Raw genomic sequence first — 16,025 nt, 5'->3', positions numbered from 1 at the left:
ATAAGATTGATAAACCCCTGGCCAGACTTATCAAAAGGAAAAGAGAAAGGACCCAAATAAATAAAATCATGAATGAAAGAGGAGAGATCACAATGAACACCAAAGAAATACAGACAATTATAAGAACATACTATGAGCAACTCTACGCCAACAAATTTGACAATCTGGAAGAAATGGATGCATTCCTAGAGACATATAAACTACCACAACTGAACCAGGAAGAAATAGAAAGCCTGAACAGACCCATAACCAGTAAGGAGATTGAAACAGTCATCAAAAATCTCAAAACAAACAAAAGCCCAGGGCCAGATGGCTTCCCGGGGGAATTCTACCAAACATTTAAAGAAGAACTAATTCCTATTCTCCTGAAACTGTTCCAAAAAATAGAAATAGAAGGAAAACTTCCAAACTCATTTTATGAGGCCAGCATCACCTTGATCCCGAAACCAGACAAGGATCCCATCAAAAAAGGGAACTACAGACCAATATCCTTGATGAACACAGATGCAAAAATTCTTGCCAAAATACTAGCCAATAGGATTCAACAGTACATTAAAAGGATTATTCACCACGACCAAGTGGGATTTATTCCAGGGCTGCAAGGTTGGTTCAACATCTGCAAATCAATCAATGTGATACAACACATTAATAAAAGAAAGAACAAGAACCATATGATACTCTCCATAGATGCTGAAAAAGCATTTGACAAAGTACAGCATCCCTTCCTGATCAAAACTCTTCAAAGTGTAGGGATAGAGGGCACATACCTCAATATTATCAAAGCCATCTATGAAAAACCCACGGCAAATATCATTCTCAATGGAGAAAAACTGAAAGCTTTTCCGCTAAGGCCAGGAACACGACAGGGATGTCCGTTATCACCACTGCTATTCAACATAGTACTAGAAGTCCTAGCCTCAGCAATCAGACAACAAAAGGAAATTAAAGGCATCCAAATCGGCAAAGAAGAAGTCAAACTATCACTCTTTGCAGATGATATGATACTATATGTGGAAAACCCAAAAGACTCCACTCCAAAACTGCTAGAACTTGTACAGGAATTCAGTAAAGTGTCAGGATATAAAATCAATGCACAGAAATCAGTTGCATTTCTCTACACCAACAACAAGACAGAAGAAAGAGAAATTAAGGAGTCCATCCCATTTACAATTGCACCCAAAACTATAAGATACCTAGGAATAAACCTAACCAAAGAGACTAAGAATCTATACACAGAGAACCATAAAATACTCATGAAAGAAATTGAGGAAGACACAAAGAAATGGAAAATTGTTCCATGCTCCTGGATTGGAAGAATAAATATTGTGAAAATGTCTATGCTACCTAAAGCAATCTACACATTTAATGCAATTCCTATCAAAGTACCATCCATTTTTTTCAAAGAAATGGAACAAATAATCCTAAAATTTATATGGAACCAGAAAAGACCTCGAATAGCCAAAGGAATATTGAAAAAGAAAGCCAAAGTTGGTGGCATCACAATTCCGGACTTCAAGCTCTATTACAAAGCTGTCATCATCAAGACAGCATGGTACTGGCACAAAAACAGACCCATAGATCAATGGAACAGAATAGAGAGCCCAGAAATAGACCCTCAACTCTATGGTCAACTCATCTTCCACAAAGCAGGAAAGAATGTCCAATGGAAAAAAGACAGCCTCTTCAATAAATGGTGTTGGGAAAATTGGACAGCCACATGCAGAAAAATGAAATTGGATCATTTCCTTACACCACACACGAAAATAGACTCAAAATGGATGAAGGATCTCAATGTGAGAAAGGAATCCATCAAAATCCTTGAGGGGAACACAGGCAGCAACCTCTTCGACCTCAGCCGCAGCAACATCTTCCTAGGAACATCACCAAAGGCAGGGGAAGCAAGGGCAAAAATGAACTATTGGGATTTTATCAAGATCAAAAGCTTTTGCACAGCAAAGGAAACAGTCAACAAAATCAAAAGACAACTGACAGAGTGGGAGAAGATATTTGCAAACGACATATCAGATAAAGGGCTAGTGTCCAAAATCTATAAAGAACTTAGCAAACTCAACACCCAAAGAACAAATAATCCAAACAAGAAATGGGCAGAGGACATGAACAGACATTTCTGCAAAGAAGACATCCAGATGGCCAACAGACACATGAAAAAATGCTCCATATCACTCGGCATCAGGGAAATACAAATCAAAACCACAATGAGATATCACCTCACACCAGTCAGAATGGCTAAAATTAACAAGTCAGGAAATGACAGATGCTGGCGAGGATGCGGAGAAAGGGGAACCCTCCTACACTGTTGGTGGGAATGCAAGCTGGTGCAACCACTCTGGAAAACAGCATGGAGGTTCCTCAAAATGTTGAAAATAGAACTACCCTATGACCCAGCAATTGCACTGCTGGGTATTTACCCTAAAGATACAAACATAGTGATCCGAAGGGGCACATGCACCCGAATGTTTATAGCAGCAATGTCTACAATAACCAAACCATGGAAAGAACCTAGATATCCATCAACAGATGAATGGATAAAGAAGATGTGGTATATATACACAATGGAATACTATGCAGCCATCAAAAGAAATGAAATCTTGCCATTTGCTACGACGTGGATGAACTAGAGGGTATCATGCTTAGCGAAATAAGTCAATCGGGGAAAGACAACTATCATATGATCTCCCTGATATGAGGGAGAGGAGATGCAACATGGGGGGTTGAGGGGGTGGGAGAAGAATAAATGAAACAAGATGGGATTGGGAGGGAGACAAACCATAAGTGACTCTTAATTTCACAAAACAAACTGAGGGTTGATGGGGGGAGGGGGTTTGGGAGAGGGGGGTGGGGTTATGGATATCGGGGAGGGTGTGTGCTAGGGTGAGTGCTGTGAAGTGTGTAGACCTGGCGATTCGCAGACCTGTACCCCTGGGGATAAAAATATATGTTTATAAAAAATAAAATTTAAAAAAAAATTCATAAAAATTGTCTCTTCCAACCATAGTGCAATGAAGCTAAAAAACTATATTAAAAGGAAAACCAGAAAATTCACAAATATTTCAAAATTAACACCTCTTAAACAACCAATGGGTCAAAGAAGAAATCACAAAGGAAATTAGAAATGAATGAAAACAAAAGCACAACATACCAAAACTTATGGGATGCAGTGAATACAGGGCTCAGAGGGAAATTTATAATGTAAATGCCTGCTTTAAAAAAGAAGAAAGATCTTAAATCAATAACCTAATCCTGTATCTTGAGGAACTAGGAAAAGAAGAGCAAGATAAACCCAAAGCTCTCCAACAAAGTAAATTATAGAGTGGAGAAAAAAATAGGGAAGTAATTAGAGAACCAAGAAGACAAAAAGTTGGTTCTTTTAAAAGATCAACAAAAATTACAGATCTTAGGAAGACTGACAAAGAAAAAAGAGAGAAGACTCCAATAGCTAAAAACAGAAATAAAAGTGGGGGGCATTACTACTGACCTTGCAGAAATAAAAAAGACTTATTAGAGAAGATTATAAACAAATTAGATAACCTAGATAAAATGGACAAATACCTAGAAACACAAAAATTATCTAAACTGACTTAAGATGAAATAGAAAATCTCAACAGACTATAACAAGTAAAGAGACCAAATGAGTAATCAAAGTAATCAAAAATTTCCTTTTGAATTGAGAATATATTTGCAAATGGTATGTCCAATAAGGGATTAATATCTAAAATATATTTTAGATACTTTATACAACTCAACACCATAAAAATGAACAACCCAATTAAAAATTGGGTTAGAGGACCTGCATAGACATTCTTCCAAAGAAGACATCCAGATGGCCAACAGATACATGAAAAGGTGCTCAACACCACTCATCATCAGGGAAATGGAAATCAAAACTACAATGACATACTACCTTATACCTGTGAGAATGGCTAAAATAAAAAATACAAGAAATAATAAGTGTTGGTGAAGATGGAGGGGGAGGAACCCTCATACACTGTTGGTGGGAGTTACAAACTGGTACAGCCACTGTGAAAAACAATATGGGGATTCCCCCACAAACTTAAAAATAGAATTACCATAAGTTCCAATAATTCCACTACTGGGTATTTATGCAAAGAAAATGAAAACATTAATTTTTTTTATTTCTTTTCAGCCTAACAGTATTCATTGTTTTGCACCACACCCAGTGCTCCATGCAATCTGTGCCCTCTCTAATACCCACCACCTGGCTTCCCCAACCTCCCACCCCCCGCCCCTTCAAAACCCTCAGGTTCTTTTTCAGAGTCCATAGTCTCTCATGGTACACCTCCCCTTCCAATTTCCCTCAACTCCCTTCTCCTCTCCATCTCCCCATGTCCCCCATGATTTTTGTTATGCTCCACAAATAAGTGAAACCATATGATAATTGAATCTCTCTGCTTGACTAATTTCACTCAGCATAATCTCTTCCAGTCCTGTCCATGTTGCTACAAAAGTTGGGTGTTCATCCTTCCTGATGGAGGCATAATACTCCATAGTGTATATGGACCACATCTTCCTTATCCATTCATCCATTGAAGGGCATCTTGGTTCTTTCCACAGTTTGGCAACCGTGGCCATTGCTGCTATAAACATTGGGGTACAGATGGCCCTTCTTTTCACTACATCTGTATCTTTGGGGTAAATACCCAGTAGTGCAATTGCAGGGTCATAGGGAAGCTCTATTTTTAATTTACTGCCTATGTTCTCCTCTAGTATTCTGATAGATTCCTGTCTCATGTTGAGTTCTTTTATCCATTTTGAGTTTATCTTTGTGTACGGTGTAAGAGAATGGTTGAGTTTCATTCTTCTAAATATAGCTGTCCAATTTTCCCAGCACCATTTATTGAAGAGACTGTCTTTTTTCCACTGTATATTTTTTCCTGCTTTGTCGAAGATTATTTGACCATAGAGTTGAGGGTCCATATCTGGGCTCTCTATTCTGTTCCACTGGTCTATGTGTCTGTTTTTATGCCAGTACCATGCTGTCTTGGTGATCACAGCTTTGTAGTAAAGCTTGAAATCAGGTAACGTGATGTTGCCAGTTTTATTTTTGTTTTTCAACAGTTCCTTAGCAATTTGGGGTCTCTTCTGACTCCATACAAATTTTAGGATTATTTGCTCCAGCTCTTTGAAAAATACTGGTGGGATTTTGATTGGAATGGTATTAAAAGTATAGATTGCTCTAGGCAGTATAGACATTTTAACAATGTTTATTCTTCCGATCCAAGAGCATGGAATGGTCTTCCATCTTTTGTGTCTTCTTCAATTTCTTTCATGAGTGTTCTGTAGTTCCTTGAGTACAGATCCTTTACCTCTTTGGTTAGGTTTTTTCCCAGGTATCTCATGGTTCTTGGTGTAAATGGATCTTATATATAAGATCTTACTAACTTACAGCAAATGGAATCAATTCTCTAATTTCCCTTTCTGTATTTTCATTGTTAGTGTATAAGAAAGCCACTGATTTCTGTACATTGACTTTGTATCCTGCCACATTACTGAATTGCTGTATGAGTTCTAGTAGCTTGGGGGTGGAGTCTTTTGGGTTTTCCATATAAAGAATCATGTCATCTGCGAAGAGAGAGAGTTTAACTTCTTCATTGCCAATTTGGATACCTTTTATTTCTCTTTGTTGTCTGATTGCTGTTGCTAGGACTTCTAATACTATGTTGAACAATAGTGGTGAGAGTGTGCATCCTTGTCGTGTTCCTGATCTCAACGGGAAGGCTGTGAGCTTTGAAAACATTAGTTTGAAAAGATATATGCACTCTATGTTTATGGCAGCATTATTTACAATAGCCAAGATATAGAAGCAATGTTAGAGTCCATCAATAGAGGAACAGATAAGGAAGATGTGGTACACACACACACACACACACGCACACACAAAAATATCATGCAGCTATTAAAAAAAGATGAGACTGTGCAATCTGTGACAACATGGATGGCCCTAGAGGATATTATACTAAGTGAAATAAGTCAGAATGAAAAAGACAAATCCTACATGATTTCACTCGTATGTGGAATCTAAAAAAAAAAAATCAATAAACAAAAAAACAGAATAAGCCCTGTAAACATAGAGAACAAACTAATAGTTGTCAAAGGGTATGGGAGATAGGCAAAACGGGTGAAGGGTGGGGAAGATACAGACTTCCAGTTATGAAATGAATAAATCACAGAAATAAAAAGTACAGCATAATGCATATATATTCAATGATATTATAAATAACAATGTATGCAGATAGATTGTAGCTATACTTGTGGTGAGCACAGCATAGTGTTTAAACTTGTCAAATCACTATTGTGTGTTCCTGCAACAAAAAGGACATTGTGTGTCACCTACACTTGAATAATGAAAGAGAATAAGGCAAAAAATAAAGGAAGAGAGAGTGAGCAATAAAGAAAGGGAAAGAGAGGGGTGCCTGGGTGGCTCAGTGGGTTAAGCCTCTGCCTTCGGCTCCGGTTATGATCTCAGGGTCCTGGGATCAAGTCCCACATCAGGATCTCTGCTCAGTGGGGAGCCTGCTCCCCCCGCCACCGCCTGACTCTCTGCCTACTTGTGACCTCTGTCAAATAAATAAATAAAATCTTAAAAGAAAAAAGAAAGGGAAAGTGGGAGGGAGAGAGGGAAAATGGGAGAGAGGAGACAAGGTTTGGAAAAGAAGGAAGGGGATAAACAGTGATGTGAGAGATTAGATGTTTATATAATACTTTTTCCTATCCATTTCTCATCCAATTCACTTTGGAATATCATAACTTTGCTGATAAAACCAAATACATGAGGTTAACTAGTGTTAACTATTTCTACAGTTTATAGAACACATTCATTCACTGATGATCACGTCTAAGAATGTGTCCTTGTTAATTATAACACCTTAGCAGATTACTGGGCTAAGGTACATGTCTCAAATGAATAAATAAAATCTTAAAAAAATACAGATGAAAGGTTGTGCTGGCACCTATCAGGATAACAAAAGGGTAAAGAGTTCTAACATTTAACTAGAAGAACTTGCAGGCCAAGTCCTAGTCGGTTCTCTCATGAAGATAATTTCATTGGCCTCAGACATTTCACCCTTGCAGTTAAGAAAAGTGTCCCGAAAGTTAGGCAATTTCTGCCTCTTACAACCTCTGTGACCTTGGGAAAATTAATTACTACTTTTGTGTCTTACCTTCCTCACCTATACAGTGAGGGACATGGTAACATCTAACTACTGAAGAATGGATAAGACACTCACTGGCACACAGTAAGGTTTTAATGTGTGTCAGTTCTTAATATATGCATGAGCTAATCCCTCATCAAAAAACTGCCTTTTCTTCTTTCCAAGATTTTACATCCAAATGCAAATGAAACTTGAGACAATGCTCAAGATTGAAGAGGTCAGATATAAAGGATCAAATTATCCCAGAAATATACAAACCAGGGGAAAGCACCACGGTTGGCAGGTCAGGAGGGAGAGAGGCTATCTTGTAATGAATGCAGAGCATGGTTGAAAGTTTAGGTTTTTTGGAATCCAAATGATGAGGCATGGAGTGTCAGCTTTTTTAATTACTGTGGCAAGACTCTAAGCAAGTTACTTAACCTGTCTCACCATCAGTTTCCTCATCTGAAACATGTACTGGTGCGGTAAAACAATTCCTCTTTCATGAGGACTAAACTAGATACTTTTAAAAATGTGCCTAATACAGTGTCAGTAGGTGGTAGGTTAAAAAATATCTTGAGTTCCAGCAATATACTCACACTTCCATTTACTGGGTGGGATAAAAATAAATATACCGTGATATGATCCAGCCTCTTAAATGCTTGCAAGCCAATTGGGGAGGCCAGACACATGGATAATGTGCAGTAGAAGACAATTTATGTTTGATTTTCAAATTCCTCTTGTTAAGATGACATTTCTCTTTTTCCTGTTTCTTTATCCGATCATCATTCATTGTCTTACCTATCTCACATATAAAAATTCATGAAACTTTTCCATCCTGAGTTGGGCTATTTAAAATGAAATATTTTATTGCAAAGAAAAAAAGCAAACATACATGATTTCTCATGGCTTGCTTCAACCTTGTCTAAATTTATTTCTTATTAGCAGAAAAATATATTTGTCATAGAATTTTATGGCCAGGGAAGAGAGTCATTTTTGTTTTGTTTTCAGTATCTAAAAGAGAAAAACAAATCAAACAGAGTAGGAAGTGACCCTGGAGAGGAGGTCATCTTGACAGATGCTGAAATAAGAGGGGAAGGGAGGAACTAAAAGGTTTGGAATATCTCAAAGACATAGGCTGAAAAATGTTTTGGTAATGGGATGGGGTGTGACTCTATACCTATAAACATTAAAAAAATAAACACAACTGTTTTTCTCATTAAAAAAAACAGAAACATTAGTTATGTTAAAGAAAAAAGCTTAACATATCCCTTTTACTGAACGTTCTCACTTGGAGACTTAAATTAGCTGTTCAGCCTCTGTTTCCTTTCCTCAAAGGCAAAGGCTGGAGAACCCAGCAACTTGTAGGGTTTAAAAACATGGTGCTCAAGTGCCACCACAGGTGTGTTTTACTACCAGCCCCAGGGAGAGACCTCAACCTAAACTCCTCCTCACTTACATCCTAGTGGCTTGTTGGGTACAGAGCTAACTGGAGTGTAGACTGCACTAGGTTGCTGAGACCGTGTTGAGTGAAGAGAAACAATTTTCCACTGGGGAAAACAGCAAGGGAATAGATGGTTCTTGGCAATGTGTTCATATCCCAGAAAGCATTAGGGGGTAACTACATGAAGGCAAAAAATATACTCCCCAGAACAGAACTAGAAATCATTAGACAACAATATCTATCATCGAAGGGCAAAGGTTCTGCGGCCATACCCCCTGAACGTACCTGTTGTCATTTAAATGCAGACACTAAGCAGAAAAGAGCCTGATTAGTGCTTGGGTGGGAGACCAAGAGCAAGAGAAAAAGAATTAGCCCCTGAGTCTCTGGAGAAAAAAAGTGCGTTCTCTATTGAAAGCACATTGAGAATTAATAACGCTTGCTTTATAATATGGGCATTAAGTGACATTTCTGAGTTTCTTTCTCAAAGTCAGCTCATTTTCTTTGGTTTTGTATTTTGGAACACCATTTTTCATTGGGGGTCAGAGGATATAATGAATGGGGTAAATTAAAAGGTATCAAGAGAATCAATGAGACCCACAGATTTAAAGGGTGTCATGCAAAAAGAAGTGGATATTTCTGGCTCACCCACAGTGCAAAATGCAGTTCCATTTGAACTCATGACCTGAGCTGTTTCATCACCGTGGGGCACCCACTGTTGATGTCTACAATGTTGATGAGCTTCAGGTGGAAGAAAGCCACCCACCCAAAAGGCTATTTTGATAGCAACTACTGACAGTGAATTCAGTTTAATAGTCTCCAGCTTATATTTTCTAAACCCCAAACTCAGCTGTAAGTTATCATATTTGAAATACTAGTGGGAATGTTATCACTCTGAACCTCTGGGTAAAACGTTTTTGCTCTTTGTTTTTTTGTTTTGTTTTGTTTTTGTTTTTGTTTTGCAATCTCACCATCATTTTCATTTAGTTTACATTTCTAGTCATTTGCACAGATGTTGATGGAGCTGTATTTTTTGCTTCAATGTCTATTGCAACATTCTTATTGCATTCCGCAGGTCCTCCAGTAAACGTTACTTGCAATATTTTTATCAACAGTTTTGGATCGGTCACAGAAACCACCATGGTAAGTGCTACGATGCCACTGGCAAGAGAAAAACATGACTTGATTATGCTACGAACACAACCTGTCAAATTTTCTATTTATTGTTCAACTTGCAGGGCCTCCTGTAAATGTTACCTGCAACATATTTATCAACAGCTTTGGGTCAATAGCAGAAACTACAATGGTGAGTGGGACTGAGCATTGAAGCCCTCGTGTGAACGAATGAGATATGGGATCGAAGAAGCACTGTTTTATATTGTGGGACACTTACTGAATGCCAATTTCCAAGTTCATTTACCTCTAGAAAGCGATTATAAACTTTCACTTTAGAAAGTCATTAGTCAAATGTTCATTACTTCAAAGTCAATAATATCTTATCCCCATGCCTGAGAAATTTTGAAAACACTTGCTGTGTGTTTGGATTTAGGTCAGTAATAAGCATACTGTAACATTAAGGATATTTTAATATTTGTATCTCTAATGTTTCAGAAATATATATTTCATAGTTTAGGAGATATATTTTATAGCCAGTCTTTTTCATATAATGGAAGTTTTAACACAGTCAAGCCTTAGATATGCTACACTTAAGATATATGCTGAAGGTGCAGACCTTGTAATAAACACACACACACACACACACACACACACACACACACACACTCTTGTTGGCAAAAGATAGTGGTCCCAAATCCATAGTAATTACATCACATGCATGGCTCCCTCCACCAAAAAAACCCAGTAAACATAAAATTAATTAGAAGCTCATCATAATGTATGTGCAATCATGTTTCATGTAAATGAAACAGATTTTAGATACTATAAAATCCACCAATATTCCTTAAAAATGTCTTGGTGATGGTGTTGCTTGAGACACAGCCTATTAGATCAATAGCCTTATAGCGCTAGGCAATAGTGTGGAGACTGAATTTGGATGAAATTTCTTCTTGCTCCTCATAGGATTTATTTTAAGTCCTAAATCAATTTGCTGGTTCTAATATTCATGACTATGTAAGGTATACAGCCATATTATTGAATGAAGTCAAAATAAAATATAGTTGAGCTTGACTAAGTACTAAGTGGCTGATGTCCTAGAAACACTCAAGTGAAATAATGAGCATAATACCATTGAGAAGTAAAAAATAGTGTTCCCTTGTCTTTATAAATTTTCTCTTTTAGGCTATTAGGTTTGTGTTTAACAAATGACTGTACTTTTTGGTGTCCTCAATGCTAGAAAAAGTAATTTACCTTTTACCATTCCTTTTCACTGGCAAAATTAGACATAATGGAACTCTACTACCCACTTTAATATTACTGACACAGCATTGTCCAGAAATGAGACTTCTGGTGCTCTGACAGGATGTAGTGCTTTAAGAATTTTACTCAAATAAGATAGTTCTGATAGGGTTATTAAGTGACTTACAAGAAAAAGTAAACAGAAAAAGACTAATCCAACTCTGGGCTTGGCATTCAGTTTCTGTCTCTCCCCTCTTGGTTTTATCCTGAGAACAGAGGGGCAAATCTTCCAGTAGCCCAAATCACTGTCACCAGCTTTACACGATGGCATTCAATGACGATCTTTGCACGACCTAATGCTGATTGCATTAATTAGAATCCTAAGTTGCTTTGATCAAATCTCCTCATTGCATTTACCCTCAATCAAAAATGTAAATGTGCACCTTTTCAATGTTTACTAATGTGAGAAAAAGCTAAACATTCACGGAGATGAAAACGGAAACTCTAGATGTCCTTGTTTTCCTGTGTCTTTAATAGCTACTGATGGTGTTTAATAAATGGGCTGCTTAGGGGCTTCCTGGCCACTTATTAAGGCATCCTTTGTCATGTTTCCTACGAGAAAACTTGGAAATCATTGCTCAAGTGTAAATGAACAGCCTGCCTATCTTGCTGTATGAGATAGACAGCATCGCATGGTCAGAAGAGTGATGCTTATTGTGCTTCTTTTATTTCTTAGCTTTTGATGGAATGACAAACTTCAACTGGCTTTTAAAAAGGATCTTTTCTTCAATTAAAGCTTTCATGTGAAACTAAAATAGATGTTTTTAAAACTCTATCAGGCTTAATAAATACTCATGCCATGTTGGGTAGGGACTGGCCAATATTTTTTCTGTAAAAGGCCAGACAGTAAATACCTAAGACTTTGAGGGTCCGAGAGTCTCTGAGTCACCACTGCTCAAGGCTGCCCTTTGGGCAGGAAAGCAACCATAAACAGTAGTAAGCAAATGGGTGTGGCTGTACTCCAAAAAACAGGCTATGACCAAATTTGGCCTGTAGGCCCTAGATCACCAATCCTGGACCTGAGGCATTAGTATTTAAATAGATGTCAATCAGATGCTCACAAGAATATGAGAGTTGAGTTGTTCTACTTTGGAAGAAATCTATCTTGCTAGACCCATGGGGCCCTGCCTGGGAAGCCATCCTCTGCGCCAGAGAATATCATTGTAGCCCAAGCTTCCCTTACCCAAACCTTGAGATTCCCCCACCCGTGAATTGACTGACACTTTCACAAATTCTGACTGAAAGAAAATTGGTCAAAAAAGTTAAACAGAACCAGATTTTTCTCTGAACTGTCTTTAATTGAAGTCAGAACATCAGACCCTTAGTTTTTCTGCATAGTAATGTATATGGTCACTGAGGACATGTCCCAGTGCTATTGGAGAGCAATAATATTTTTGCTTTCTCTCTGTTTTCTGGAAGGAATTTTTCCAAGAATGCCTCAGAATTTTGAGTTTCTAAACATATCAATTTTTCCCCCTTTCCCCCATTCTCACTCTATAGCCCTGATAGCTTTATTAAAGGATCCAGCTTGGGTATTTGTTTGTTTCTAAATAAGAGACAATGACTATCCATTTTAAGAACTCAGGATGACTTTCTTCCGGTTCTATTGAGTTTGCTCCTCTTATGTTTGATGTTATCTCATTAAATTACTATTGGTATTACCTGCCCACAAAGCATAGGCTTACTTATAGACCCAATACTGCCTCTTACTCCTCTGATATGTTAGTGCTGAAGATATGTGATTGGAAGACAATGTATTTGTGTTATTCTAAGGAAAACTTTCATGAGTCATTATGATGATATACATTATTCCAAAATACACGTCTTTTTTTTTTTTTTTTTTAAGTAGGCTCCGGCGTGGAGCCCAGCCTGGGGTTTGAACTCATGACCCTGGGATTAAGACCTGAGCTGAGATCAAGAGTTGGATAGTTAATGGACTGAACCACCCAAGTGCCCCTAAAATACACACTTTTCTTCATGAAGAATCACAAGGATCTGTTGATGGTCATTGCTAGTTGACCCTGTATTAAGAGATTTCTGTAGAACAAGATTTTTGTGGTTCCAAATGACACTTAGGAGACTAGTAAGGAATGTATGATGAAACAGGTTATATTTTGTTTTGAGAATGTCAATTTACCATTTCTTTTTCTCCCCCGCTCCTTTACTTTAGTTGCTGATGGTGAGTGAGTTTAGAGGATGGGGAGTATATTGCAACTCCCACTTTCCTGATATAGAGACATACTTTGGGGATATTATAATGTCAGTAAAGGCCAAGAGTATTTGCATACCATCTGCATGCAGCTCTTCCCAAGCCTGGGCCATCAGAAAATGAAGAGGAGAGAGTCTCAAACATCTGGGTGGCTAGAATGTGACTCGGACCAGTGAGTGCTGGAACACTCCCCATGCCACAGTAGCAAATCCTGACTCCCTCCTTGTTTAACGGATTTGAGGTGGGGGAGAAAGAGCTAAAAATGCATGAAATGTGTTCCCTCAGAGAGTATCTCCATAATATAATTCCAGCTCCCCCAAACTTGTCCGCACAAGATAAGTTCCATATGCTCTGCTGGTTACTGCAGCAGAGCGAAGCGGTCTTTCATCTTGGATCTGAAATCACGTTCTGAGGAAGTGGATAAGAGGTAGACAGCCCCTTAGGAAGACACCTGCTGGGCTGGGACTGCTGAACTGACATGATGGGCTCCCTTTCATTCTATAGCTGCATCAGCAAGTCATGAGGAGATACTAACTTAGCAGGAAGAGCAGGTAGCTACATTTCTTATTTCTGACTTCTTAAGGAAGAACCAAGAATCTACCCCAAGCCTGGCATTTTGTTCAACTGAGATAGAAGGTGACTTTGGTCTCTAAATTAACAGTGCAATGTTAAAGCCTGAATTCATCATGAAACAAGTGCACCCTCCCACAAATTTCAAATTCAAGGCTAACTTCCCATATCAAAGTGAGCACAGACTCAGGAGGATGAAAACTTTACTGCAGTGTAGCCAGAGGTTAAAACCAAAGGGCCAAACTGGCACTGTGGGGAATCAACAAAGCAAATCCTTGTGGTTGATAACTTTATAACATAATTGGATGGAGAAATGTATACATATAAAAATAATAAGAGAGTAACAGTAAGGTTTAATGCAAGTATGTATGAAACAGAGTGGCAGTTTCTGTGCATAAATGCTGGACCAAATACAGTAGTACCAAAATAATTCAACTTAAGGAAACCATCTGTGGCATGGGCATAGGATTAGAGGGTATTAGGAAAAGTGAAACTTTAGAAATAATAAACTCGATGTGAAATCATAGTATGGAATGTAGGTACTTGTAGTACCTGTGTTAAGAATATAATAAAGATTATATGACTTAGAAAAAATACATATGTATTTGCACATATATACATATTTTTTCATTCGAATGTTTCCAGGACCTAATCTAATACTCAGTCAATCATACGAAAACAAATTGTAATATGAAGTATATGACATTTATTTGAAGTAGAATGTCTTTGTAGAGAGAAGGCAGTATAAGGGAAAATTCAGTCTACATTTAAGCATGTCTCTCAATATTTACTCCGCCTTTAATATTTTATTAAACCTAGAAGCAAACACAAAGACAAAGCAAAACTACAGAAGAATATAACTATCTCCTGTGGTTTGGAATATCATGAGGAAATAAACTTAACTCTAAATAAACAGAGATGATGCAGAGAGAAATCACATGTGTCAAATTTTTACCCTACAGTGAAAATCATAGTGAACTGAGTTACAAAGGTCCAGTCCCAGAAAAATCTTCTCCTTGGATGTCTATGGCTGTAGTTCCTTGGATGTCTTTTTCTAAAAGGTTTTAAGGGCTGCTGTTTATTTTAGAATAGCGTATATCATCATAAACAAAAGCATGGAAAATTTTAATTCTTATATATTTATATAAAGAACAAATACCCCCAAAATATCTAATAAAAGTTGTATTCCATATAATTCTTGTCATTGTGGCACAAACTATATTTTTCCTCTAAGTTTTCTACTTATCCTTGCTTATGAATAGGATTAATTTATTTTAAATTGACTGTTGGACATTTAATGGTTTTATTGTGATATGACAGACTCAGTATTCTTTTTCAAGTTCTAATATTGGGAAAATCTATTTTATCATTTCTATATATAAAATTCAAAGTAGAAAACCAGGAAACACTGGAGAAAAATACTCATGGGAAAGACTTTTTTAAAAGATGCACATTAGCTGTGAAAATTTATATTAAGATTTTTTTAAAGGTCAATGTTTTCATATTGTATGTCATCATGTAATATTTTCTAGAGTCTCTCAATATACAGTTTTAAGTCATTCTCAGGCTCAAGGGAGGATTGCAATGATGTTCTCTTGGTGATTTTGGTGCCCAGTACTGTCTATCTGGCTTCTCTGGTCTTTCCCATCCTATAAGTGCTTCCTGGGCAGGGGTGGGGCCTCCTTGGCTTCCCAATGGCCTAAGATATTTAACCTATTCACCTCTATTCTAGCTGTCCACTAGACTAACCAGTAAGAAACTCTACTTAGAGTTTCTTACCTCCAGAAATGTCTAAGGGACGAGATTCTCTGAGATTCTCTTCTCTCCTACTTCCTACTGAAACAAGCTCATAGACCACCCCCAATCCCTTCACAACCCCTCCCACACACAACATTTTGTTAAGGAAAACTGGTTCCTACCCTAAAGAGTAGATGTCAAACACTGGAGAAGCTGCATTTTTTTCTCCCTCAGAAAACCTTAAGGAAAGCTCATAGTTGATGTACCTAGTTCATACTTAGATGTAAGTTGGATTATTATATTTCCAATAGCCCCCCTTTTGATTTTTTTTTTTACATATCACACAACCTCACTCTTTATTCACACAATTCCAAAGCTTCCAGTAACTCCTGTTGCCAATGAAACACTGAACTGATTATCTCCAGTTACAATCCTCTGGTCCCTTTGAACAATTCCAAAACTATATGATGGGAACATCTTTGAG

The 16,025-nt window shown here is 37.6% G+C and overlaps 2 protein-coding genes across 3 annotated transcripts in view; one reads left to right on the top strand and one right to left on the bottom strand.

Annotated features, from left to right (window-relative positions):
* Positions 1 to 16,025, bottom strand: part of FANCB (FA complementation group B) — a 385,712-nt gene that overhangs the window by 78,525 nt on the left and 291,162 nt on the right. The gene's annotated exons all lie outside the window — the stretch shown is intronic.
* Positions 1 to 16,025, top strand: part of GLRA2 (glycine receptor alpha 2) — a 192,880-nt gene that overhangs the window by 39,032 nt on the left and 137,823 nt on the right. The window contains exon 3 of one of the 2 annotated variants that reach the window (XM_047715295.1): positions 9,849 to 9,916. In XM_047715295.1, coding sequence (XP_047571251.1) covers positions 9,849 to 9,916 — 68 coding nt within the window. Of the gene's footprint in view, positions 1 to 9,685; positions 9,754 to 9,848; positions 9,917 to 16,025 lie in introns of both variants that reach the window. The other variant, XM_047715294.1, reaches the window with a different exon arrangement.

The sequence above is a fragment of the Lutra lutra genome, chromosome X (assembly GCF_902655055.1).
Source record: "Lutra lutra chromosome X, mLutLut1.2, whole genome shotgun sequence".
Classification (NCBI taxonomy): domain Eukaryota; kingdom Metazoa; phylum Chordata; class Mammalia; order Carnivora; family Mustelidae; genus Lutra; species Lutra lutra.
This window is presented reverse-complemented; position numbering and strand designations above follow the sequence as displayed.